Source organism: Diplotaxodon limnothrissa, linkage group LG1 (assembly GCF_057381915.1).
Source record: "Diplotaxodon limnothrissa isolate DT_005_m linkage group LG1, D_limnothrissa_male_GT1.1, whole genome shotgun sequence".
Classification (NCBI taxonomy): domain Eukaryota; kingdom Metazoa; phylum Chordata; class Actinopteri; order Cichliformes; family Cichlidae; genus Diplotaxodon; species Diplotaxodon limnothrissa.
The window spans coordinates 39,440,791-39,468,538 of record NC_140596.1 but is presented as its reverse complement, the minus strand read 5'-3'; the positions used below and the strand labels follow the sequence as shown (position 1 = coordinate 39,468,538).

The 27,748-nt window shown below is 43.3% G+C and overlaps 1 protein-coding gene across 2 annotated transcripts in view; it reads left to right on the top strand.

The window, feature by feature from the left end:
- large2 (LARGE xylosyl- and glucuronyltransferase 2) overlaps positions 1–26,574 on the top strand; it is a 140,941-nt gene extending 114,367 nt beyond the window's left edge. For both annotated transcript variants that reach the window (XM_085350346.1, XM_085350351.1), the window contains 13 exons: positions 239–528; positions 3,624–3,706; positions 7,579–7,702; positions 10,222–10,393; positions 11,585–11,689; positions 11,874–11,986; positions 12,398–12,523; positions 12,926–13,081; positions 15,870–16,033; positions 16,120–16,398; positions 17,139–17,285; positions 17,383–17,578; positions 20,871–26,574. In XM_085350346.1, coding sequence (XP_085206472.1) covers positions 239–528; positions 3,624–3,706; positions 7,579–7,702; positions 10,222–10,393; positions 11,585–11,689; positions 11,874–11,986; positions 12,398–12,523; positions 12,926–13,081; positions 15,870–16,033; positions 16,120–16,398; positions 17,139–17,285; positions 17,383–17,578; positions 20,871–21,068 — 2,153 coding nt within the window. In that variant the 3' untranslated portion in view covers positions 21,069–26,574. The remainder of the gene's footprint in view (positions 1–238; positions 529–3,623; positions 3,707–7,578; positions 7,703–10,221; positions 10,394–11,584; positions 11,690–11,873; positions 11,987–12,397; positions 12,524–12,925; positions 13,082–15,869; positions 16,034–16,119; positions 16,399–17,138; positions 17,286–17,382; positions 17,579–20,870) is intronic.
- Positions 26,575–27,748: the final 1,174 nt, after the last annotated feature.

Genomic DNA, 27,748 nt, shown 5'->3' with positions numbered 1-27,748 from the left:
AGGCTCTAGAAATAAAGGCTAAGAATAGCCTCAAATGGGCCAAAATTGCTGCTGGAACATGAAACAGTTATCAGAGATTTCAAACCAAAAGACATGCGCCAAATGTTTTTGAATTGTTAAGGCTGTAGTAAAAAAAGAAGAGTTCTTTTTTATTAACTGCAGAGCAAAAGCAATGCACAGGTTACATGTTGTTTGCTTCCTGCAGACAGCCTGACAGTGCCTCACTTTCCTTCCTTAGATGGTCGTTCCCTTCTCCTGACTCCTTGCCTGGCGGATACTCCAGCTGCCCAGGTCCTAGAGCGGGCCGTCCTCGAGTCGCGGGTTCGGGAGGTGGAGGAGGAGAACCGACAGATCCGCCTGCAGCTCAGCCAATCGCAGGGTATGGCTGGCCAGGCAGCGGATGGTAACTATGGCAACCAGCAGTGGGGTGCGTCTGCAGACACGGGGCCCGAGGATGGCGACAACACGGCCGAGGAGAAGAACAACCACACGGGGTGTCCCCGCTCACCCACCGTCCAGAAGTGTGAGGTCAGGATAAACTCTGCTAATGTAACCGACCCAGAGTTTGGGCCGGTAAAACAGATTAAATGTTCCTGCAAAACAGGGAAATGATGAGACAGAGACGACTGGTGAAGTTTCTCTTTGCCTCGCTTCTGCCATATTTATTTATACAATCACATGTATTTTCAATTTGCATCACCAACATTCTCCATATGCAACAGAAATAAGAATACAACCGTCTGTATGTTCAAGCTGCAATACCACAATCTTTACATGGAAAACAAAAATACTTCATGTGTAGCGACCATTAAATCATCTACACTGCAAAAACTCAAAATCTTACCAAGTATATTTGTCTTATTTCTAGTCAAAATTATCTCATTACACTTAAAATAAGACACAATCAGCTACAGGGCAACATTTCAGTAAGCTAAAGGAACTTGTTTCAAGACAGTGAATCTTGAAACTAGAGAAAAACTAGAGATTTTTCATTTGTTCCACTGGCAGATTTTTTCACTTAATACAAGATATTTTAGCTTAAAATAAGTGAAAAAATCTGCCAGTGGAACAAGTGAAAAATCTCTAGTTTTTCTCTAGTTTCAAGATTCACTGTCTTGAAACAAGTTCCTTTAGCTTACTGAAATGTTGCCCTGTAGCTGATTGTGTCTTATTTTAAGTGTAATGAGATAATTTTGACTAGAAATAAGACAAATATACTTGGTAAGATTTTGAGTTTTTGCAGTGTACTCAGCTATTCTCTCTGAATGACAATTCAAAACAATATGAAATGCATGTTCAAATACATTTTTACCTCTAACTTTTGTCCCAAATACCTATGTATTCTGATTGTTTTAACCAACATACCAGTGCTTGGTCTTAAACCAATTCAGCTTAGTAGCTCACAAATACATGAAAGAGTCATGTGTATGCTGGCAGGCTTAGCTTTAGCTTTAACATTCTCAAAATCACTTTTCAGAACCAGTAAACAGTCGTTCTTCACTGCCAACAGCAGATTAACATTCATATTCACAATATCAGGACACAACAGGGAGCTTATTCAGCTAAAACGACCTGAAATAAGGGGAAAAAGGAAACCAAAATGGCACCCGCGGCTGGCTAGGCTTTGGCATTTTTCCAGTCCTTCTACTTCATAAAAAGTAACAAATAATAGGGTTTACCCACTGATTTATCCCCCCACATTTAGCTGTGTTTCTTATTAATATTTTACAACTGTTTTAATATAGTTTTACCGGTTACAAACCTGCAAAACAGGGAAATGATGAGACAGAGGCGACTGGTGAAGTTTCTCTTTGCCTCGCTTCTGCCATATTGACTATGTGCACAAGAAAATGCTAACTTCCTGGTTTGAGACTGGATGTAGGGTTGTGCATTTCCGGTAGCTTTACTTTGCGGTCAATCGCTACTGCGAAGATATGCTCCAAAATCATGTCCAAAACTCGAAAACGGAAAGATTGCGTTAAGTTACAAAGAGCAGAAGGTGGGAACACTCACCGCTGTTGTGTCATAAAAAATCTAATGATCAATTATGACGTTTAAAGCGTTTAGATCGATCAGTTGTTTACATCACTCAACACAAGCAGAACTGCATTACTGCAGCAGAAGACACATCGTCCACATTCAGAAGTATCTCTGTATAGTGACTGGTCTTGTGATTTAAACAGGCAAATGTTCAGCATTCAAACTGCAGGTGAACAATAGTCAAACCAGATGTTTCCCCGTTATGTCGATATCAGCTAGTCAAGTACACACCTACACAGCATGTTAACAAACCATGAAAAAAGCCACACAAAAAATGAATGATTGCTGGTAACGGTTTCTATACATTAGTATTTACGAAGGGTATGTTGTGACTTACCTTCAAAATTACTGTGGTCCCTCGCTATAACGCGGTTCACCTTTCACCTTGCTGTTTCGCGGATTTTTTAGTGCAAGTTTGCATGCTTTTTTTTTACGTCACATTGTGTCCTGCGTCCTGATCGCTGCAGACGATCTCCGTGACGTCTCTCCTGTACAGTACAGAATCGCTGCATCGATCGTTAGCAGTGTGACTCTGAAGTGCAGTACTGTATGTCCACGATGTCCACGAAACGTTTTGCACCGTCAAAAAAAAAAATTGGCTATTTGATTTCACCTATCGCTGGCTATTTTTAGGACATAACACCCGCGATAAACGAGGGACAGCTGAGAAATATAACATTTGAATCCCTTTTCTCTTTTGCTCTGAGGCGCAGGGGAAAAATATCGACAAGTCGATGAACATCATTTACAGATATATTGGGTAAATGCCCAAGACATCTATAGAAATGTAAATCGCCGCTTGATTCATTCATTTGCTTAACTTATTTTGGACGGTAAACAAGGCGTGAATAGGACACCGGAAACAAAGCTCCCCACAGGAGTTTCCGCACCGGAAGTAGCATATGCTAACGTGCACATAGTCAATTGGAGAGGAGGACCTATGACCTCGCTATTCTGTCTCACTGAGCAATGCGCCACCTGGAGGCCGGGGGGTGCAACTACCTCATTACACATAATTCACTTCGGTGACAAATCTCTCATTTTTTTTTAACAAGTACTACTTCTGATGGGATCACACATTAGTGTGTCACACTAACAGCTGCACTGATGGCTAATCACAAACAGGAGAGAATTTCCTGAACAAGAAGCTCAGCGAATCACAGTGGTCCATTCAAACTAATTAATGGGTGAGGCAGAGGTGGGTTAGCAGGGTCTGAAATCCAGGGGAACACTTTGTTCTTTGATGTGATTTGCTGCCTTTGAGCTCCAACTTTTCAAAGTCTCTTCTGCTGAAAAGCGAGTGTTGTGAAATCATATATGTTTGAGAATCTCAGTATGAAAGTTTACATCAGAGACGGGGGCGAGTGACACGCACCAGCAGAGCAATATAGCTTCAGTACTTTAGGAGAAGACTGATGACACTGTGTGTGAATTAGCACATAGGGCAGATCTATAACTGCAGTCACATCTAGTCTGCTGTGAGCTTGTGATGGAAGCTGTTAGCACCCATAATGGGAAGTATTCATGCTACAGGCTGACTTTTGCCAAAACTCAGAGCTTCTTCTTCTTCTTTTTTCCTTTAGCTGATCCATGTAGCGTGCGTTTGTGCCGGTCATAACGCCAGCAGAGATGTGGTCACACTGGTCAAGTCGGTCCTCTTTCACAGGTGAGTCTAAATTTGTGTCAGTTCTCTAGTTTAGGTTTTCTGTAAACAAAAATGTATTCTTTGAAGGTCACCCTAAAAAGAGTTATTTAAAAAATGAAGAGACTGAAACAAAATGAGCCAATGGACCTTTACACTGTAGAAATTAAATCAAGCAGTTTGATTGGTTGGTAGTTGCTGCAGGCTAAAGTCTCTGCTGAGGTGGTCCCATTTCCCAGTTAGATTCATTCAGCTTAAACAGGAAACAGACAAAGTGAAAATGTTATGGTTTAGATCACATAAGAGTCATATTTTAACAGACATTTTAAGGTTATTACTGAAAGGATCTAAAAGTATATTACATTGGTTTAATTAAATGGATGCAATCAGATGCTAAAAAATGAGCAAAAAGGGATGTACAATACTTAAATTATCTCAGCTGATCAAAATATTATTTCTGTCAACCAAACATTTAGCCTTCATTTGCTTTGGTCACATCAGCTAAACAAGCTAGAAATTGAATGTTCTGTCTCCAATTGCTCAGACAGGTTGCTTCCCGCTAGGTCAGAGGTCAGCAACCTTTGGCTGAAGAGCCGTATCTGGCTACGGGCTAGTAATAAAAACACTGATTTATTCCCTTATATCTGTCATCTGTCCGCCAGCACATCTGTGTGCTGCTCTCCCCCCCCCCCAATTGTTTGGTAGAAGGGTCTAAAATGGCTCATTTGATGTTGAAGGTTTCACACCTGTACTAGCTGGTCACTGCAACTACACTCAACAAAAATATAAACGCAACACCTTTGTTACTGCTCCCATTCCCCATGGGATGGACGTAGAGACCTAAAATTCATTCCAGATACACAATATAACCATCCCTCCCAAACAGTGGTCACAAATCAGTCCAAATGTGTGGTAGTGGGCACATCTGCTATATTGCGATAATCCATCCCACCTCACAGGTGTGCCACATCAGGATGCTGATCTGACATCATGAGTAGTGCACAGGTGTACCTCAGACTGCCCACAACAAAAGGCCACCCTGGAATGTGCAGTTTTTTGCGCTATTGGGGGTCTGGGGACCCAGAACCGGTCAGTATCTGGTGTGACCACCATTTGCCTCATGCAGTGCAACACATCGTCGCATGGAGTCTATCAGATTGTCAATTGTGGCCTGTGGAATGTTGGTCCACTCCACTTCAATGGCTGTGCGAGGTTGTTGGATATTCGTGGGAACTGGTACACGCTGTCGTATACGCCGGTCAAGCACATCCCGAACATGCTCAATGGGTGACATGTCCGGTGAGTATGCTGGCCATGCAAGAACTGGGACATTCTCAGCTGCCATCTGCCCTGAACAATGTGAACCATGATTCATCCGTGAAGCGCACACCTCTCCAACGTGCCAGACGCCATCGAATGTGAGCATTTGCCCACACAAGTCTGTTACGGCGACGAGCTGGAGTCAGGTCAAGACCGCGATGAGGACGACGGGCATGCAGTTGAGCGTCCCTGAGACGGTTTCTGACAGTTTGTGCAGAAATTGTTTGGTTGTGCAAACCAATTGTTCCAGCAGCTGTCTGGGTGGCTGGTCTCAGACGATCTTGGAGGTGAACCTGCTGGATGTGGAGGTCCTGGGCTGGTGTGGTTACACGAGGTCTGCGGTTGTGAGGCCGGTTGGATGTGCTGCCATATTCTCTGACACGCCTGTGGAGACGGCTTATGGTTGAGAAATGAACATTCAATGCACGGGCGACAGATCTGGTTGACATTCCTGCAGTCAGCATGCCAATTGCACGCTCCCTCATTGCTTGTGGCATCTGTGGCATTTTGCTGTGAGACAAAACTGCACATTCCAGGGTGGCCTTTTGTTGTGGGCAGTCTGAGGTACACCTGTGCACTACTCATGATGTCAGATCAGCATCCTGATGTGGCACACCTGTGAGGTGGGATGGATTATCTCAATATAGCAGATGTGCCCACTACCACACATTTGGACTGACTTGTGACCACTGTTTGGGAGGGATGGTTATATTGTGTATCTGGAATGAATTTTAGGTCTCTACGTCCATCCCATGGGGAATGGGAGCAGTAACAAAGGTGTTGCGTTTATATTTTTGTTGAGTGTACTTGCAGGTCACCAAATACGGAAAAATGCAATGCAACAACCTGCAGCCACCATTTTTTCATAGTTGCAAGGAGGACGCAATCCACTTTCAAACTGACATAATCTCATCATGCTAACTAATGTCACTTAGCTGTAATGTAATCATAACTTACCCCAGCCTTTAAGAAACACTAAAGTAAATCTGACAAACTAATTTCATTTCAAATCTACTCTTTACCATTCTCAGTGACTACAATGTTTACAGGAAGTTGGAAAAAGTGTTACTAAGATATAGGAATCTACAAAATGCTACAAACACATTTTTAGAGAATTGTGTTCAAAAAGACAAAGTGTTTACAAATGGTCAAAATGCATGACTTTTTCTGCTCTCTTTAGAAATGGACAGTCTGTGAAGAGCATACCAAGAGCACAATGTGCAATCATTAAAGAACCAGCAATGTGAATGATTTGTCATTAGTCAATACATAATAGGTTTATTTATTTTATTTATTAGTCACACTATGTTTGTCTATGTTGTGACTTGGAAGAAGATTTGTTTGAGTAATTCATACAAAAATCCTGGTCATTCCAAAGGGGGTCACAAAATTCTTCTTTTTGTAATAGATTTACATACAAACCCACTTTTACCTAGATATTCTCAGATATACATGACTTTAGAGTTAACACGAGATTGTACAGGAGAAAGAAGAAGCTAAAGTATTTGTGAAGCCTTCTTCAAACATGCTAAAGGCAAATAAAAAGAAAAGGATATTAAATAAAAGTGATAAGGGACAAAAAGAAATGTTTGTGGGGAAATTGGATAATCAAAAGCGAGATAAAGACCCATAAAGGCACTCTTGCTTCAAGCTTTTGTTCAAAGCAGGCAAACTGTAGAGCTTGTTGATGAAGATAGCAGCTCCATGGGCAGAGGGCTGCTAATTTAGAAGGCTAATGATGGTGATGCTTTTAGAGGGCTAACCTTAGCTAACATGAATAACTACTAGTATTCAGCTTTATCAGCGACCCTGTGTGGGGTTATTATTCAAGAGAAGAAATGTACTACAGATTACTTACTTCTTTTTAAATTTATGCAGTATCCTGCTTAAGTACTCATTATACTATATAAACCTCAGGCTACAGTCCCACACAGACACAAAATCCTATCCTAACAAGGACACGCATTTGATCATTTTGCTGGCGTTACATAATAGAATAAACCCACAACAAAAAGCAAAGTTTAACACCAGTCCAAAGAAACTTCAAAGTGATAGCCAAAGAGGTTCTGCTACAGACACATGTACAGGTGTGGTTTGGGGTTGGCATACACTTAGCTCTAATGTTATTCTGAGCTCTTCCCTTTGTGTTAGCGCACTAGCTTTACATTAGCGTGTTAGCTTTGTGTTAGCATGTTAGCTTTATTTTAACAGGTTAGCTTTGTGTTAGCGCATTAGCTTTGTGTTACCGTGTTAGCTTTGTGTTAGCACGTTAGCTTTGTGTTAACTTGTTAGCATTGTTTTAGCAGGTTAGCTTTGTGTTAGCAGGTTACCTTTGTGTTAGCAGTAAAACGCAGTTGTTTCTGTCCCAGATGCAGTTTGCCCTTTACCGTTGTACTGATGTGCTTTTGTGCACTACAAATAAAAGAGATGCCCATATCACCGTAGCATGTTACATCACTGTCATACTGAAAAATGTAATCTGATTACAGTATTGCATTGCCGTGGAACGTGTTGACATTTTTTTCCTCCTACTGGAAGGACCTCCTTGACCTTGATGCCTTTTTTTTATTTTTCAGGAGAAATCCTCTTCACTTTCATTTTATCACTGACACAGTAGCAAATCGAATCCTGAGTTCTCTGTTCCAGTCCTGGATGGTTCCATCTGTGCAAGTCAGCTTCTACGATGCAGATGAGCTCAAGGTAAGAGCACGCCTTGAATGTACACAAACCTCATCCAAATACATTAACACAGCCCTGTTTCCTGTTGTCTGTTAGACAAGGTGAGTCAAAGTCAGAACCTAAATTTATCACATCAAAAGAAAACCTGCACAGTTCAAAGCAACAGCAAGTTGTGAGGGTACCGTTGAATATATTTCCAAATCTTTACCAGAATAGTTGCAGAGCATCAAAGAGTGGGAGACAGAATAAGAGCTGCACGGTACAGTATGCATCTCTAAGAGTCTGACAGAGGTGGTCACAGCTAGTGTCTATGTGCTTGTCAGATCATTTGTCACTTTAGCAGAGATCAGAACATCGTTAAAGCTCTCTGATCTTACTTTAGGATGAGATAAAGGGTCAAGCTCCCATTTAGCTTCGATTGTACTCATGTTGGTGCTGAGGGGTTTCCAGCCTTCTGGTAAGGCACAATGCAACACACTGTAAAATTTGACTTTACTTTAAAAAGTTATGCAGACTTACGGCCCAAAAACGTTAAGTAATAACTAAAGTTATGCTACGTTGTTTATTTTGAACATGCAGCTCTTAGGTTTATTCAATTTAAAGATAAACTTTATACATTCAAAGTTTTATACGTGTTATGATGCACAGATTCAGAAAATGTCATCTCTGTAGTCAGAGATCTTAGTTTTTGTTGATTTCCTGTGCCACATACACCACACAGCTACAGGAACACTGGTTTTAATAACACCGGAGCCTCAAGCCTGAACATGAATACTGACAAAGTCATTGCTCTCCTTGTATTATTCTTGACCTGTTAATTCACTGGCCACGGTCACACAAACACTGGAAATCACATCAAACATTCTCATGAATCTAAGGATAAATATTTTTCTGTATAATTTCAACATTCTTTCTTTTTATGTATTTCTCAGATATATCATGATAAGATAGGTGGGGATTATGCCCCCCACCCCTTTATGTTAATGGTCTAGTCCAGTATTTACTTGGCCTGTGACTTAACCAATTAACTGCTGTCAGCTGGCTTACCTATGAAGATGTGATTGGTTAATTTGAATTTTTTTTCTGTTTCCTTTATTTAAGCACAAATTGTGTTATCTGTTTCTATGACCCTGATGAAAGCCACAAGCCGACACACGTTGGTCAGTTAAGAAAATTGTTCCTCTTTACTTTTAAGTGTTGCTGGAGTTCATGCTTTGTTAGTTTCTCATCCTCTCCATGCACCTTGGAAGTAGGTGAAGTTGTGGCAGAAATTTTGCTGCATGATATTAGAGATTACGAGTCTCACAAGTGCTTGCAGACAGCGGTGTACAAGTGTTCCATATTTAGGCCAGATAAGTTGATGTATGTGAGGAAACCAAGTATAAATAAAGTTAAATGCACTCATTTGATCTAGGTAAGGTTATTGTTGAGTTATCATTGTATTTAAAGTGGTGCCCTGATATAACACATTCATATAGTTATATAATGTTAGCAAACATTTGCTGTCTCGAAATGGTAACATGCGTTTTTCACATGTTTGATCTTTCACGTATACTTTTTTGCGTTGGCATGTGTGGTGTTTCCAGTGCTTGTTGACGTCCGCCTCCTTCAGATATAGAGTAGAACAAGAGTATATGTAATTGTATTGGTGTATGCTGCCCTCTTCAGTCCTGGGATGAATTGCAGGATTGATACATAAACTGCCTGATCCACTGCCCCACAGCAACAGTTGCCCAAAGGCATGTTACATTTTAAGATAACCCCAGAATAATACAGAGAAAACCCCAAATATCAGATGACAGTAAAGACGTCCATGGAATGTGGAACGTGGAACTCCGTCAGTCATGGATCGGTGTCCAAGCAGTGTGGGACCATCTAGACTGGGAATGGGACAAAACAGTCAAAACATCCAATTAAGTGTCACTGAATTAAGACTTCTGCTCGGTGATTCTGAGCCGCTCATCCACCTCCTCGAAGTTTAAAGACAACAATCACCACAGGAGCTTTGACTCGACAGAAACGACTGCTTGTTAAGTTCGAAAAGTCAAGTGACGCATGAGCACAAAGACGCCAAACGATTTATTTTAAAATCATAACTGTTCTGTTGGAGTGGCGGGGAGGGAACAAGCCTGAATTTGTTTGTGTTTCCAACCTGCATCACCCCCGTCACATCATCACATTCTCCTCTCCCTCACAGTCTTAGTGCTAAACAATGAGTCCTTTGTGCTGTCAGAAGCCTCGACCCGCAGCCTCTCTCTTCAGCTTCCTCACACTAAAACAGGGAAAAACAGCCAAGACTCTAAGCCGATTATGTTTGCAGATGATTCACTTATGCAGATACAATTACTCAGAATCAGGAGAATTAATTAAAAGAGTCTCTTAGCAGATACAGGGAAAAAACCCAACAAATTGAGGCTTTGCCAGAATGTCCTTATATGGCTTTGTCTTAGCCCACATACTGGAACTGCGCTCATACATAATGAACAGCTCAGAGCTGTAACAGCTTTAAGAGTTACTGTTGCATTTTTTTCTTGTTTCAGTCCGAAGTGTCGTGGATACCCAACAAACACTACTCAGGTATTTACGGCTTGATGAAGCTGACGCTAACCAAAGCTTTGCCCTCCGACCTGTCGAAGGTCATCGTCCTGGACACAGACATCACCTTCGCTACGGACATCGCTGAACTCTGGGGCATTTTTAGGAAGTTTACTGGTGAGATCCTCAAACCTGACATTGACAAAAAAAAAAAAAAGTCTCCAAAAAGTCAGCCGGTGCTGACACACAGAAATGTCAAACTATAAATGAGAAATTTGTGAAATTCCAAAACTTGGAATGGTGCGTAAAATATAAATAAAGACAGAACCCAACAATTTGCAAATGTCATAAAGCCATATTTTATTTACATGGCACGCTATACCACATTTAAAATGAGGCAATGTTTTGCCATTTTGACTTTTATGGCAGCAGGACATGTTTACCGCACTGTAGCATTCGGTCTCTTTGTAACAACAGCTGCCAGTTCCACAGACACTAATGCACCGCCCTACAATTGAAGATCTGGGCTTTTGAACTGAGTGCTGATAACAAGCCAGCTGACCGATTTCCTCTTTAGTCCAGAGGATGTGTTGACTATGTGGTGTGGCTGTAGCTCAGGAGGTTGAGCAGGTTATCTGCTAATTGGAAGGTTGGTGTTCGATCCCCGTCTTAGCCCAAGTTGCTCTCTGATCTATCCATTGGAGTGTTAATGTGTCTGAATGTTTAGATTCACACAATCGCTTGATGATATTATGTACTCTAGACACAATTTTCCATCGAGGAACATTATTCTGAAATTGTTCCACAAAGAATTTGAAGACAGAGTTTTTACAGATTTGTGAACCTCTCTGCTTCTCTTTTTTATGCCATGTTAAAGACCTGTTGCCAATTAGCCTAATTAGTTACAAAATGTTCTTTTGTTGCCATCAATTTCAAAATGAGCTATTTTTTTTCATGAAATAATAAAATATCTCAATGTAAAGTTTTGTTTTCTGTGTGCTACTGTGAATAAATTGTGGGTTTATGAAAATTTCAAATCAATGCTGTTTTTATTTTTAGGACTGCTGTGTACCATCACACGTATCGAAAACCATCAATAAGTTACTGTTACTGAAAATCTCCTCAAGCAGACCACAGACGTACGGATGTATCTGTGGGTTTTAGATTCATTAGCGGGCAGACGCTGCCAGCAGAGTGACTGCTGTTTAGTATGTGACGCCTCGATATCAGTTATCAAATAAGAAATTAGAATTTTTTTTAAACTAGCTGAATGAATGATGAAAGCAGTTGGTTACTGTGAACACTGACGCTCATTTAAGTTTATTATGTTTGTGAACTGTTGAGGGGAAAAACTTGTTTCATTCACAGATAAGCAGGTGATTGGTCTGGTGGAGAATCAAAGTGACTGGTACTTGGGCAACTTATGGAAAAACCACAAACCGTGGCCTGCGCTGGGAAGAGGCTTCAACACAGGTAAACGGGTTTTTGATCGAATCTCTGAGGCTGGCAGGTTTGCTCCAAACAGCACAGAACCTGATGTCGTCTCATTCCTAACAGCACAAAGAACCTCAGTGTTTGAAGAGTGAACGTTTAGCCCAAAGTGAACGTTTTAAGTTAATGTCACATTGTTAGCCAGTGTCCTGCTTCGTGGTTTCAGGCGTCATTCTTCTGTACTTGGAGAGACTGCGGCGAATCGGTTGGGAGCAGATGTGGAGGCTGACGGCAGAGAGGGAACTTATGAGCATGCTCAGTACATCACTCGCTGATCAGGTTAGGGATACCTCCAAACAGGATTGTCAACTCATTACACACCGTCATCAGTCTGTGGCCTTCACTGTAACTGATTCTGGGTGAGGACTCCTTTGATTGTGACTCCGTCGCCTCGGCGCCCACGTATACAGCTCATCAGTGGCATCATCCTGGCACTGACGAGCTGTTGGTGTTTTACAGTCTTGTGTTTGTTGAGCTTTATTGAATTTTTTAAAGACTATTTTTTTGTTGTCTTGGAGAGCAGGGCTGCAGAATTAGACCCTGAGGCCACGATGAGTCATGCTTTCACAAATTTGATTCTGTTTACATCATCACAAACATCAGCAGCTCTGATCTATGCATGTCTACAAAGTAATCCTAGTGTTAAAAGGATCGAGGCTCTTGATAAAGCGGTGTGTTGTCTGTGTGCAGGACATATTCAACGCCTTCATAAAGCAGAACCCAGTCCTGGTGCACCAGCTTCCCTGCTTCTGGAACGTTCAGCTGTCTGATCACACGCGCTCCGAGCAGTGTTACACCGAGGTGTCTGACCTCAAGGTACGCCAGCTCGCACCATCAGGTTTGTCGTTTACTGCCACAGGCTGCCATCAGGCTGAGTAGCAGAAACTTGCAATCGTGGCTCAAGAGTTGGGAGTTCGCCTTGTAATCGGAAGGTTGCCGGTTCGAGCCCTGGCTCAGACAGTCTTGGTCGTTGTGTCCTTGGGCAAGACACTTCACCCGTTGCCTACTGGTGGTGGTCAGAGGGTCCGGCGGCGCCAGTGTCCGGCAGCCTCGCCTCTGTCAGTGCGCCCCAGGGTGGCTGTGGCTGCAATGTAGCTGCCATCACCAGTGTGTGAATGGGTGGATGACTGGTTGTGTAAAGCGCTTACCCCAAAGCACTTTAAGGACTAGAAAAGCGCTATACAAATACAGTCCATTTACCATTTGTTATGGTTTCAGGTGATCCACTGGAACTCTCCTAAGAAGCTCCGCGTCAAAAACAAACACGTGGAGTTCTTCAGGAACCTCTACCTGACCTTCTTGGAGTATGATGGAAACCTGCTGAGACGGGAACTGTTCGGCTGCCCGACGCAGGCCAGTCCAGAGAGCGTCAAGGTTGGCGCACACACACACACACACACGGGCGATATTTGTGACAGTAGCAAACATCTGAGAGTAATCATTTAACATTGGGGGAAAATATTTCAAACATCACTCAGACTGTGTCAGGCAGGAAACAATAACATCCACCTGTTTTCTTATCTGCTCGTCCAGTTCAGGGCTGTGCCGAGCTGAGGTCAGCTGATCTGTCTCTACTTCACTTTGTGGCCTTTGCTGAGTAATATTGTACGGGGGCAGCGTCGTGGTTTCCACTGTTGCCTAAAGTATCTAGTAGTAGTAGTAGTGAAGTTTATTTGTTAAATATTTATGATGTTACCTGTCAGCTAAACACATGTGCATGTATCGTTTTCCAGTCGATTCCCATGAGATTAGTCTGCAGGACAAATCTTGTTTGCAATATGTTTTTATCTTTTGTTTTGTTTTTTTGATAAAGGAGGGTGTTTGGGGAAGAAAGAGAGAGCTAGGACAGACAGAGACAGAAAATATTTTTTGTGCCACTGGTTTATGTCCGACAATATTTTCACAGACCAGCCTTTAAGGTGTTGCGTATAAATACAACAAAATAAAACCAGTACCAAAAAAGAAGATTTATTCATAACACTCGGGAAAAGATCCAGGAAAACCGAGTTAACGATAAAAAACATTAAAAAAATAACGATAAAAACCCTGAAAACCATGAATTTCACACCCGAGCCTTAACACACACACCGAGCCGACAGGCTAGCAGATGACTCCTGCAAGACCAGAGGTGGAGGTTTGTGCATTTATATTAACAACGCTTGGTGCATGAGCTCCACCTAATCTCCAAAACCACAGACAGTGTCACCACCCAGAAACGGATCACCATGTACCCCAACCAGAAGCCTTGGATGAACCAGGATGTTCGTCTCCTCCTGAAGGCCCGCAACACCGCCTTTAGGTCAGGAGATGCACACGCCTGCAGTACAGCCAGGGCTAAGCTAAAGAAGGGCATCAAAAAAGCCAAACACCATTACAAAAAGAAGGTAGAAGAACACTTCTCCAACTCCAACCCCCGACGCATGTGGCAAGGACTCCAGACCATCACAGACTACAGGACCACCAAACCCTCCCCCGCATCCTCTGACGTCTCTTTCCTCAACGAGCTCAACAACCTTTATGCTCGTTTTGAGCGAGGGAATCCAACAACCACAACCAAAGCAGACATGACGCCAGACCACCAACCTCTGACTCTCTCCTCCACCGATGTAGGAGCGGTGCTGAACAGGATCAATGTCCACAAGGCTGCAGGTCCTGATGGCATCCCCGGGCGTGTTCTCAGAGCGTGTTCTGGGGAGCTTGCAGGAGTGCTCACAGACACATTCAACCTGTCTTTGGCCCACGCTGTGGTACCGGCCTGCTTCAAATCCACCTCCATCGTCCCAATACCCAAAAACTCCAACCCATCTAGCCTCAATGACTACCGCCCAGTAGCACTCACCCCCATCATCACTAAGTGCTTAGAGCAGCTGGTCCTAGCACACTTCAAATCCTGTCTCCCCCCCACCCTGGACCCCCACCAATTCGCATACCGCCAGAAACAGGAGCACAGAGGATGCAGTCTCCATCGCACTGCACTCTGTCCTCTCACACCTGGACAACAACAACACCTACACCAGAATGCTGTTTATAGACTTCAGTTCAACATTCAATACAATCCACCCCTCACAACTCACAACTGACAGACCTGGGCATCAGTTCCCTCATGTGCAAATGGTTACTGGACTTCCTGACCAACCGCCTCCAACATGTCCGGCTGGATAACCACTGCTCATCTACAATCACAATGAACACCGGTGTACCACAAGGCTGTGTGATGAGCCCTTTCCTCTACTCCCTCTTCACCCACGACTGCAGACCTGCCGGTGGTTCTAACACCATCATTAAGTTTGCAGATGACACCACGGTGACCTACAGGGAGGAGGTGGATCGTCTGGGTGAGTGGTGTGACACAAACAACCTGCTGCTTAACACTGAGAAGACCAAGGAGCTCATCGTGGACTACAGGAGGAATGCTGACCCACATCCGCCCACCTACATTAAGGGGACGGCTGTGGAGCGTGTGAGCAGCTTCAAGTTCCTGGGAGTTCACATCTCCGAGGATCTGATCTGGACGACCAACTGCTCCAAGCTGGTCAAGAACGCTCACCAGCGCCTCTTCTTCTTGAGGACTCTGAGGAAGAACCACCTGTCCTCAGACATCCTGGTGAACTTCTATCGCTGCACCATCGAGAGCATCCTGACCAACTGTATAACAGTCTGGTACGGGAACTGCTCTGCCTCGGACCCGAAGGCGTTGCAGAGGGTCGTGAAAACTGCCCAGCGCATCGCCGGAGCACCACTTCCTGCCATACAGGACATCTACAGGAAGGAAGATATATCTATATCATGGCTAAAGCACTTCTGGATGGATGCAAACTGCATTTCGTTGCCCTGTACCTATGACATGTGCAATGACAATAAAGTGGAATTCTATTCTATTCTATTCTATTCTATTCTATTCTAATGACAGACGACTCACGGACCGGTACCGGCTGGTGGCTCGGGGGTTGGGGACCGTTGGGTTAGAAGATAAAGGAAATTGAAAATGACATTTAATTGTTGTAACTGTGGCCCTGCGACAGACTGGCGACCTGTCCAGGGTGTACCCTGCCTTTCGCCCCATGACAGCTGGGATAGGCTCCAGTGCCCCCCGCGACCCTGAAAAGGATAAGCGGAAGCGAATGGATGGATGGATGTTGTAACTGTGTGTACTTTTGCTCAGCTACAAAAGGCTCTGGAGGAGCTGGACGAGGACGATCAGTGTTACGACTTCCGTCGAGAGCGACTGACAGTGCACCGAGTTCACCTGTATTTCCTGCAGTATGACTACACGCCCACTGAGGACAACACTGACATCACTCTGGTGGCCCAGCTCTCCATGGACAGGTACTGAACCCGTGTACTGTAATCATCTCCTGGCTTGGATCTGTGTGCTTTAAAATGTGTGAAATGACCGTGTGTGCCTGCTACAGGCTGCAGATGCTGGAAGCCATCTGTAAGCACTGGGAAGGCCCCATCAGCCTAGCTCTCTACATGTCTGACGCTGAGGCTCAGCAGTTCCTGCGTTATGCCCAGGCCTCCGAGGTCCTCAAGAACCGCAAGAACGTGGGTTACCACATTGTCTACAAGGAGGGCCAGTTCTACCCGGTCAACCTGGTGAGGAACGTGGCCCTGAAGAATGCCAACACACCCTACGTGTTCCTGACTGACGTGGACTTCCTGCCAATGTACGGTCTCTATGATTACCTGAGGTAAGTCCAACTGTCCTGTTGTAAAAAAACCTTTTCATGGCTTGTTTTTTTTTTTTTTTTTTTTTTGAAGAGTGTTACATACAGATGTGGTGTTATAACTGTACTTCTGATACCCTTACCTTACCACTGACTAAAATAAAATAGAGTAATGAACTCTGATGCCTACACCTTGACTTTCCGCTGTGCTTAGAGGTTGTAATGCTGCGCTGTGACATCCGTTGGTTCTGCGCTGACTCATTTTCCTTATTGCTGCGAGTGGAAACGGTGTTTGCTCCTCAGTGAGGACGCTCTCCTGCTACACAAGATGAACTGAAAACAAGAGTAGACATATTTTAACACTCCTTAAAATTATTATTGGACAAAGAAGAGATGACGTTTCCCTCCTTTTCACCAGGATATTCCTGCCATGATTCGGTCTAGGATTTCTGTCTATTTGCCAATTCATTGCGAGTGTTTTTGACTCGATTATATCCGCCTAATAGGAGACGCACTGATCACAAAGTGCTGTGTAGTCTGAGCCCAGCATTAGAGGTGAGTCATGAGTCCTGCATAAAATCCTTTTGGAGTAGTTTTCCTAACCAAGAACCAAAAATCATTCATTATATATTATTCATGGCATTTCTGGAAGTTTTACTTACTTTGAACTTTCAGACTGCAATCCTGTTTTCGAGGGTTTAGTCATCCCTGTTGGTAGATACGTGCTGCTTTAGCTGCCTCTCACTTCCTGTTTGCTGCTGCAGAAAGTCTGTGGTGCAGATGGACATGGCTCACACAAAGAAGGCTCTGGTGGTTCCAGCTTTCGAGACCCTTCGTTACCGTCTGTCCTTCCCCAAATCCAAAGCCGAGCTGCTCTCCATGCTGGACATGGGGACTCTCTACACCTTCAGGTTTCTAATTACAAACCAAAATGAACTTTTCTGATCAGTCGATGATGATTGGAGGATTATTTAACTGGCAATGTCTCCTTCTTCCTGCCTGTCACAGGTATCATGTGTGGCCAAAGGGTCACGCACCTACCAACTATGCCAAATGGCGAACGGCCACCACGCCCTATAAGGTGGAGTGGGAGCCAGACTTTGAGCCGTACGTTGTGGTGAGAAGAGAATGTCCTGAGTACGACCAGCGCTTTGTGGGCTTTGGCTGGAACAAGGTGTCCCATATCATGGAGCTGGATGCACAGGTAAACGTGCTCATGTACACAATAATCTAGTCAAAGATGGCAGGGGAAGAACGACTGGGTGGGGTGGGGGGATAGTAATCAGTTATAAACTGATTTAAGTAAATCCTTTCGTGTTTCTCGCTGATCGCTTGTCAACTCAGATGTCCGTGAAGTTGTCCCGTCCTTAGCAGAAAAGTATAATGTTTCTATGCTTGACTTTCTCTTTCTCCAAACGTGGCACATCGAGTTGATGCTAAAGAGCTTGATTTTGGTTTCATATGACCACACAGCTCTCTCCCAAGCCTTTTCTGAATCATTTGGATTTTTAAAACTAAGTCACGTGCCTCCTTAAACAGGAGGACCTTGCAAGCGCTGCTAGATATCAGTCCAGTGTGGTGTTCTTGTTGTCTGTGGTCCAACATCTTTCTCATGATCATCTTCACCCCATGATGCAAGAGCTCATGTGGAGGTCCAGACATAGGGGAGAGTAATGGTCGTTTTATATTTCTTCCATTTCTGATTAATCGCCTTCTCATCAAGCTTCTTGCTGATGGTCTTTGGTCTGTGCCTCATATGCATAATGTATAATGTAATTAAATTTAATTGCAGTTGTAATCTGTGTGTCACATGAGCTCACAGTCAGTATGTGGGAGTCTGGCTGGGCTGTAGGATCTCAGATGCTTGTTTTACTCAGTGTCATATAAATTATTGTATGCCTTTAGTGTAATGTAATGATTGAGCAACTTCATAGCAACATTCATGTGCTTTTTTTAAAATAAGGCAACAGTCCTACTATATTACTTCAGCCAATACCTTTTGATTAGCCTTGTCTCATGCTTTCTTGCTTTGTGGTAGATCTTTGTTCTGTTTTCACGTAGATATTTGAATGCTAATCAATAAAAATCAAAATCAAATCAAATCAAAATCAAATTACAGAGAGTACTCCAGTGATCCCCTATGAGCAGGATCCTTAGTGGGAAGGAGGAAGTCTCTTTTAATATGGCGTTATTTTTGTGCCACTATTCTGCACACGTAAAAAAAAATTGCAGGTGCAAGTGTTGCATTTTGAGGAGAAATTTATTTTGAGCGAAGAAAAGCTTAATTCGAGTGAACAAAATTCATTCCTGCGTGCAAAAACTGTATTTCAGTGTTTGCTATTATCCACACACACACACACACACACACACACACACACACACACACACACACACACACACACAATAGCAGCCCCTCTCGCTCAGTTTTTGCATTTGCGCTCACTCGCAATGTGTTGCTCGTGCTCACAACATTTCTGCCCGTGCGCATTCAACTCTTTCTCTACACCGTTATATTTGTGCCACAAAACCAGCCAATCACAGACTTGGATGCAAAAATATCTGATTGGTTGTTCTGGTCTCCAATCAGCTCAAAATGGCGAAATGCAATATCCCAGAATGCATTTCGTCCCAAACTCAAACGAGGCAGTGGCGGAGGAACACAGAGTGGCGGAGTTTGAAATATTACTCTTTCTGGGTCACAAAATAAACTTTTAAGATATTTTCATGCGAGAATGGTGCTGTGTAAACTTCAAATCTCTGCTCGATTCATCAAGACATCACATATATGCATAAGTGCTCTAACGTTTTTGGAGACGCCTGTTAACCACCAGCTGACCGGGTGGGAACTCGGGTTAAACATGATGTATGAAGCTGAACTGACAAAAATTCGGCCGACTACACCACCATAAATCATAAAGCCTTTGAACTAAAACGAACGATGTTGTGACAGTGATGTACACATGTATGATTTGTATCAGCTTCATGTTTCCAAACCGATATCATGGTCAGCAGCTTTTACAGCTGTGGCTCCAGCAAACATCAGCTGATACTAGAAAGTAATATTAAATAAATTCTAACAACAGCTGATCAAGCTTGAACGTGCTGTTGTTTAGAGCGACATCCGCTGGTTCCCTGTTTCTGGCGCGAAGTGGGTGATAAGCAAACAAGAGAGACGATCAGCTGATCATTGATCAGTTTCATGATTGAAATAGCAACAGAAGAGGGAGGGGGGAGAATGAGAGAAGAAGAGGCAGCTGCGCAGCGTAACGCCAGAATAACTCCAGCTTTGGTGTTTTTTTCATTCTCGCTGAAGTCCGGGACGAATCGCGTTCCTTTTCCCCTCAATACGGATGTATTGTAATTGGTCCAGCCCAGAGTTGATCATGACCAATTGGCTAATCCACCACCTTTCATTGTTTATACTGTTACAAAAACAAACAAACAAACATAAAAATGAAAAATCATCATCGGCCAACCAGGCATATGTCCGGTATGCCCAGTGGCCAGTCCAGCTATGCGATCAGCTGGTGGGTAACAGGCATCTCCGAAAACGTTAGAGCACTTATGGAAATGTGTGATGTCTTGATGAATCGAGCAGATATTTGAAGTTTACACAGCACCATTCTCGCATGAAAATATCTTAAAGTTTATTTTGTGACCCAGAAAGAGTAATATTTCAAACTCCGCCACTCTGTGTTCCTCCGCCACTGCCTTTTTGAGTTTGGGACGAAATGCATTCTGGGATATTGCATTTCGCCATTTCGAGCTGATTGGAAACCAGAACAGCCAATCAAATTTTTTTGCATCCAAGTCTGTGATTGGCTGGTTTGTGGCACAAATATAACGGTGTACAGAAAGAGCTGAGCGCGCACGGGCAGAAATGTTGAGAGCGCGAGCAACACAGGAAAAAGACTTCCAGCAGAACCAAAACCATGCTCCTCGTGGGAGATAACGTACAGTTTATGCATCCCAGAAGCTGGGAAATGACTGTGTTCCAGCAGCCATCTAACCATGATGCAGTATGGAGCCTAAATCTAAAATGAAGCATTGTCCACATCCATTCACCATATTGTGGAGCAATGTGTGTTTGAGATTTAATATGAATTTCTGTGTAATGGGAAAGATTTGCAATTTTTTACCAATGGATCACAGTTAATTGCCATATTGTCACAAAGAGATTGCATGTAATTGCCAGCCTGTCCCCATTAAATTTCAAGCTGATAACAGATGAACTCCAGGTTATTGCCATTTTATCACCTTCCTGTTGCAGACCTGGGCAACCAAAGATTGCAAGTTCAGTGTACACACTCACGATAATTTTGGTCATCATTTTTGGCTTTTCCCCCGCGTGACTGTAGCATAAAATTAATATTCTTAAAGGGAGTATTTAACCCGTCCCATCGTGTTTTGATAAACTTACCCAAACTGTGAGTGGAGGCTGAAAGCCATTTGAAAATGCATTTGTTCTCCATTTATCATCTCTTTCTTCTTTTCAGGAGTATGACTTGATGGTCCTGCCGAATGCTTTCATGATCCACATGCCCCACGCTCCCAGCTTCGACATCTCTAAATTTCGCTCCAGCTCCAGCTACCGCAACTGTCTGAACACCCTGAAGGATGAGTTCCACCAGGATCTGTCCAGGAAGTATGGCTCTGCAGCTCTCAAGTACCTCACTGCCCAGAGAAACATCTAGAAAGTAGACTTGTTAAGAGCAGCTCTGTCAGCCCTGCGAGCTCCGACGTGTACTGACGCTGGAGGGGCTTGGAGTGTATCGAGTGTGGATATAAGCTTTACAGCCCTTTTGAGCATCCCCGGGCTCCTGTGCATTAATTCTCCAGTCGACTGCAACTCGGAGTGACTGAGGACCGGACGCAGAGACGAAAACCAAAACAGGACAGCACAGCTGCGGATTTGTAACGCGGGACTCTGACACGGCCGAAGGGGACAATAGATGAGAGTGGAAACTGATGGGACTAGCTTTAAGGCGAGGAAACAACAACCATATTCTTACAATTTGTTCTGACAATCAGGGCTTTTTTCAAGCAGACACACAGTGAACCAGTCGATCTCCACGGATATTTGGATATTTGGCACCTGGGGGAAAAACTTCCGACATTAGGAATCATATTTGGGAGGCACGTCGAACTGGAGAAAGATTTAAGCCTTATCACTTTCCTGATATTTACTAAGATATTTAATATTTTCTTTTCTTTTTTTTTCTTCAGTGCAAATCTGAACCAATGATAGTGAGCATTTGCATTTACAATGTTTTGATTATGGCTTTACACAAGAATCAGTTTTTTTTCTTTCTATATTTTCTGACCTCTTATAAAGAAATCCATAGTGTCCTGGTCAAACGATTTAAGTTTCTTCTGTGGGCTTCAGGGATGTGCTGTGTGTGTGTGTGTGTGTGTGTGTGTGTGTGTGAGTGTGAGACAGAGAGAGAGAGACGGAACAAGCGATCCAGCTGCATCACTGGGCACGTCTTCAACACGCTTACAGCTCGTCTTCAGTGTCACGCTTGCTTCTGTCTTGCATGTAAAGAGTTGCACAACACGTTCTTTTCATGTTGGAAAAATCTACATTTTTCTCCCATGATTCCTCCCTTGGAAACAGAAAATTATTGATGAGATGTGTCATTACCAATTGGGACCAACTCACACGACCAACACCGACACATAATTGTCAGTGATGAGATGAAGCTATTGGCTTTGAAATAGGAGCACGGTGACGGGCAGGAGCTTATTTTTTTGTGCCATTACATTTATAATGTGTCTGAATCACTGGATTGTACGTGCCATCTACTGTACTGTTTTACCCACTGTGCTGCTGTTTTTGTAAAGTCCAGCTGAAATGTTTCTGCAGCCAAAGTTCAGTTTTTTGTTATTCCAACTTTACCTGCAGACTAGAATCTGAAGGATTTCTGCAGTTTGTTGTCAGATTATTTTGATGCAGATCGAGTCTTCTAATCAGGAGGTGACGTTGAATTATAACAGGAAAAAGAAGCTTCTGTGTCCTCTTCTCTTTGCCAAATTGAATATTTTTCCAAGCTAATTTTACATGAGATTTGAAGCTATTTAAAATGAAACAGCTGACCGGCTAACTCAGAACACAGGATGTGCTTGAATTTTTACTGACAGAGAAAAGAAAAGAGTAAAAAAGTAGTGTAGTGTTCCCAACTTTGTGTCATAGCCTGTTACATGATATCAGCGACGGGCTCGGTCACTCAGACCCGTCAATAAACCTGGAAACCTCACAGGAATAACGTTGGTGAGGGGTGGTGCAGTTGGAGAACTACATCCTGCACTGACAACCTTGTGATTGCTTTAGTTAATGCGGTCCCCCGTAGTTTTTTTTTGTTGTTGTTGTGAAATGCCAAGTTGCAAACGCTCCCTAACTAACCACTGAGTGATAGTAAAACTATCAGGAGTGTGACACAAACCCGAGAAACTTCAAAGTAAAAGTTGTATTTTTTCAATGAAATGCACAACTTGTACTCTGACACCTGACGTTCTCTGTTTCAGGTCAACCAGAAACCTGATAGTTTCACGATTAGTTAGTGAGTGTTTGCAGACTAGTCTTCCATATGAACTACAGGTGACCATGGCAATCTTCTAGCAACCAAAGAAATGACAGGGTAGTTTTCAGTGCAGCACTCTTTGTGATTAACGTCACTGAGGGACAGCAGTCACCCACCACCAAGCATTCTCCAACCAGTTATTCATCCTTACCCGACGAGCCTGCAGGCCTGTGAGACTGGAGACGAATTAATGATGTAGTGAAATCGGAGCATGAGGTCACTGGATATCAAGCGCAATTACAGTAAACTTCCTGTCCAGCAATATTTGGTGTTACATTTGTTTGTAAGGCTGTTTACATCCACCAAACAAAGTTACAGGTCAAAGTCTGACACAAAAGGCTTTTTTTGTTTTGTTTTATCTGTTACTGGCACAAAAGAGCTTCAGTACGTTGATGTCACAACTGGTAGTAGGGACTCAAGAGCAGAGCGGTTTGACGTCTCCAAAAACAGTTTATTTACAACACCGGTGCACGATATATACAGTGAAGGGAAAACATCCAACTCCAGGGAATCACGGGGAAGCTCTCTCACACTCGCTCTCGTCTTCTCGCCCAAACTCACACACGCTCACACGGTAGGGAGGTCACAGGTCCAGGAAGGAAAGTCTGTGGTAGAGGAAAGGGAGTCACTCACAAATCACGAAATACTAAGCAGATAAGCTGGGAGAATCACTAACGTCTGTAGTACAATCATCCAGCGACGAGAAGATCTGTGCTCCAGCCTCAAATAGTGCTTCAGGTGATGACAGCTGATTGTTGTCAGGTGTGTGGGCCAAGGGCGGGAGCCCACAGTGAGCTCCGCCCAGGCAGAGAGAGAGAGAAAACAAAACAGGTTTTAGATGTGTCCTTGATCCAACACAGCCTGGAGTTGCCTAGCCCTTGTCTATGCAATGAACACATTAACTTTCTATCACGCTTTAAGTTGATGTGGTGAATCTACTGAATAGATACGAAGCAATGCTCAGTAGTCAAAGTTGTGAGTCTCATCACTCAACGAAGCTTCTTTTTAGCTCTGCTAAATAATGAAGAAGAAAAATGGGCTTTTTGACTATGTAATACTCCTTTAGGTTTACCAGCTAATTACTAACTGTATCTTTTCTTGCCATAAACAGCTGTTTGCTGCATCTGGAAACAACTCTAATGAGAGCAACCAGAGTGAACTAAAAGTAACTAAGTGATAATCTTGTTCCTCACTTCTCACTTTGAGTCATTTCAGCAGTTTCAACAACGTGCACTTGCCTAATAAATTCCTTACCGTTCTGGATACCGAAAAGGAAGAGGCCAGCTTGTTGAGGCTGGCTGGATTGATTGACGCTCCCACTCACAGCTGTTTGAAACAGAGATCCTGGCTGTTGAACAGGGGAGGACGTAGTTGTCTGGAGGTTTGCCACGCCATTCTGTGAGGCAAACACGGCTGATTGTGCAAGCTCCTGAGCGGCCAGACCCCCCTGCAGAGAGGCCATAGTGGACTGAGGCATGAAGAGACCCACAGGCTGCTCCTCTCTGTTGCTGCTGTTCCCCAGCTGCATAGGTTGTTGCTCCTGAAACATGGCTTGCTGTGGTGGTTCAGTAGGGTTCCCTAAGGTCATGGGTTCTGGGCGATCTTGCTGGGTTACCGTCACCATGTTGGCTTGAGAAAAGGGCAGAGGGGTGTTTTGGGGCTCTTGAGAAACTAGACTGTTGTTGGTCAAAGGAGGCATTTGGCCTTGGTTACTGAAAAGGATGCTAGAGCCCTGGTCTGGTGTGGAAAGTGTGTTGCTGCAAAACAGCAAGCCAGCCTGCTGTTGCTGCTGCTGCTGGCCTGGAGAAAGTGAATTTGTAGATGAATGTGGGGAGATGTTCTGAAACAGGGTGGCCTGCTGGGCTGGCTGTGTGTGGTGTTGAGGCTGAGATGGTTGCTCCTGCTCCATGGGGCTTCTCTGCTGGATGGGGGAGATCTGGGTCTGAAATACTGACTGTGGTTCAGGGGAAGAAGATTGTAAAGCGCTAAGGAAGGCCAGCTGCTGCTGCTGTTGCTGCTGCTGTTGCTGGGAACTGTTGTTTGAAAGCTGATTGGACATAGAGGTCTGGGGGAGGAAGAGTCCAGGGGATGAGGCTTGCTGCTCTGGAGACTGTAGCACTGTCATGGTGCTTTGGAAGAGTGCAGCCTGGACCTGTTCCTGGGAGGCTTTTTGAAACAGCGCCCCCTGTGGATCCTGCGTTTCTGCCAGAGTGCTGGGATTGAAATAAAAGGAAGAAAAAAAAAAAGAAAAAAAAAAAAAGAGAGAAAACAAAACAAACACATGCAGCAATGCGGAGCCGGCCGGCAGGCACGGAGACCATGACAGTTGAGGCTTCATAAAGTCAAGATGGTTAGTTTTTTTCCACCAATGCACATTTATTTGCACTTTGCTCAGATGCATTTAGAAAAGTAACAGAGCCGTGAAAGTGCAGCATCAAGAATTAAATACAGTGTGACTGAATATTTTAAAAAAATCTAAATATTTTGATGAGGAAGATTATAAGAAATCTGATTTTCTCAAAAGATGATGTCCATTCAGTCTTAAAGTGTGGTTGAGGATGTCATCACGTGGAAATCAGTGCTGACATCTTGTGCCGGTGGTTTGTTAGTCTTTACAGTGGGGACGCTAACCCTGCACCCAGTTCAGATCTTGATACCAAGCTAAGAGCACAACCAGTCTAGTCAAAAATATCTGACGTGTATCAAACTGAATAACTTGGTTACAAATGGGTTTTCTTTAAAATCACAAGAATACAGCGAGCGTCCGAATCGGTAAATCTGTTGACAGCTACATGTTCAAGTTGTAAACATCCAACAGCAGCAAACTGGAATGCAGCCGTCAAACCAGAATGCTTCTCCTGAACTTTCCACAACTGATCCGTGTGCTGCAGAAAGATATTTATTTCAGTTGGACTTTATTCATTTTCTGTTTGTTTTTAATGATGCTCTGTCCAACATTTCCAATCAGTAAAGTATGATGAAATACATTTGTCATGTTGTTATGACATGTAGCATTGGACATGATAGATAAGTCCTACTGCTTCAGTTTAGTTTAGTTTTTGGTTATTTGAACGCTTTGGTCAGTTATGCTCAGAAGCATCCGTGTTTAATGTTATGTTGGAGCTGCCTGCAGGCTGATCACGATGTTTGCATCCTTCCCTGTAGCGCAGGAGAGCAAAACAAGTACCAAGGTGCAGCGTTATCGCTTGTAGCAGCATCGCGCTGTAGTTTTGTTTTTGAGCATTCTCTACAAATTTTCATCTCTACCTGCATTTAGAGGGGAGGGAAAGGCAAGCGGAAAAGACTTCAAGCAGATCTCGTGTAATTTCCACTGCAAATACGGCAAACATGGGAGGTGGGTCACGAGTGACGGTGTATGTGACGGCCGTTTGACGAGTCCAGACGGTGCCGTGAAGAGCCCTGCTCCCTGTCCACTCCCACCCACACCACCTCTATTGCCGTGTTGTTGATTGTGGTAAATGCTAGTGCCTTTGCTGTATTGTGAAACTGGATATTGATTGTACTGTTGTACCGACAGGGCCTGGGGATAGTCAGGCGCTCTATTTATTATTGTTGACTCAAATCGATCATATTTTTCTATGTAAGTGCTTTAAATAAATTTGCCCTTTTTATCACTTGGTCTGTATTTAGTTTTTCAGCATTCTTGACAAACACGACTCCGCTCTGCATGAGGATGCAAATACTCCTCAAGCTCGCTAAAGTAGCATTAAATGAACAAACGCTGCAGCATTTGGATCCAAGGATGTCTTGGGAACCTCAGGAATTCAGAATATTTGCCAAGGTCAGTGGTTTTAAGCCGGCTGAATCTTCCATGTGTGTAATTGGCCTAGTGAAAATTCCAAATACAAACCAAATTGTTTTGGATGAATAGGTCCCCTGATGGCTCTCATCCCTTTTAATGCAAATTACAATACAGTAATTGGATTCAGAACTTTGCCTGCAGTTTGTTCAGAAGTGAATCATTTCTTAACAAATTGGGGTGAGAGAGTAGAAAAGCAAATGAATACACATTTAGAAAAGCATTTATGTTTTCATTCATATATATATGTGTGTATGTGTGTGTGTGTGTGTGTGAAGCCAGAAATGCCGACAATACAAAATATTCTGAATATGAGGGAAAGAGTGGGCTGCAATGTGCCCCGGGCCATTTAAGCTTTTACAAATGCATCCAAAATATAGTAAAATGTAGCATAAGATGGAAATACATATAGTTACATACGTGTAGTATGCCCTTCTGCTTCTCTGCGTTACATCGTCAAATGCAGAGCAGGTCTTCATCTCATGATTAGCACATGACACATAGACGTAATATCGCTCAAGCTCCCATTTCACAGCAGGAGAACATCCACTTCACACCTCCAGTGTTCTTAGTAACAGCTTATCAGTTCTTAGTCAGCTTCCCTGCATGTAGGCTAACCAAGCTCATATGTGAGTGTAAGACTGTACAAGAACTTACTGGAAACCTCAAAGTACCTTTCATGCCTGTTTTTTACTGCAGTTATTTTAAACCTTTTCAGTAAAATCACTGCATTAAAGTGATCTGTGACATTCCTCAAAGACAAGGGCAGAGCTTCTTTGATGGCATCCCGTATGCATCAGAAGGATTATATAGGGAGGAGACGTGTGCAAAGACTTCTGTATTGAAATCTATTTCACACAACAGCACAGAAGCACAAATTCCACAGGACAAATCTTTTAAACCCTTTTATTGCTGCTGTGCTTTTAGAATGTCAACAGGAAATCGGTTTGTATCCCATTTTTAATAAGTAGAG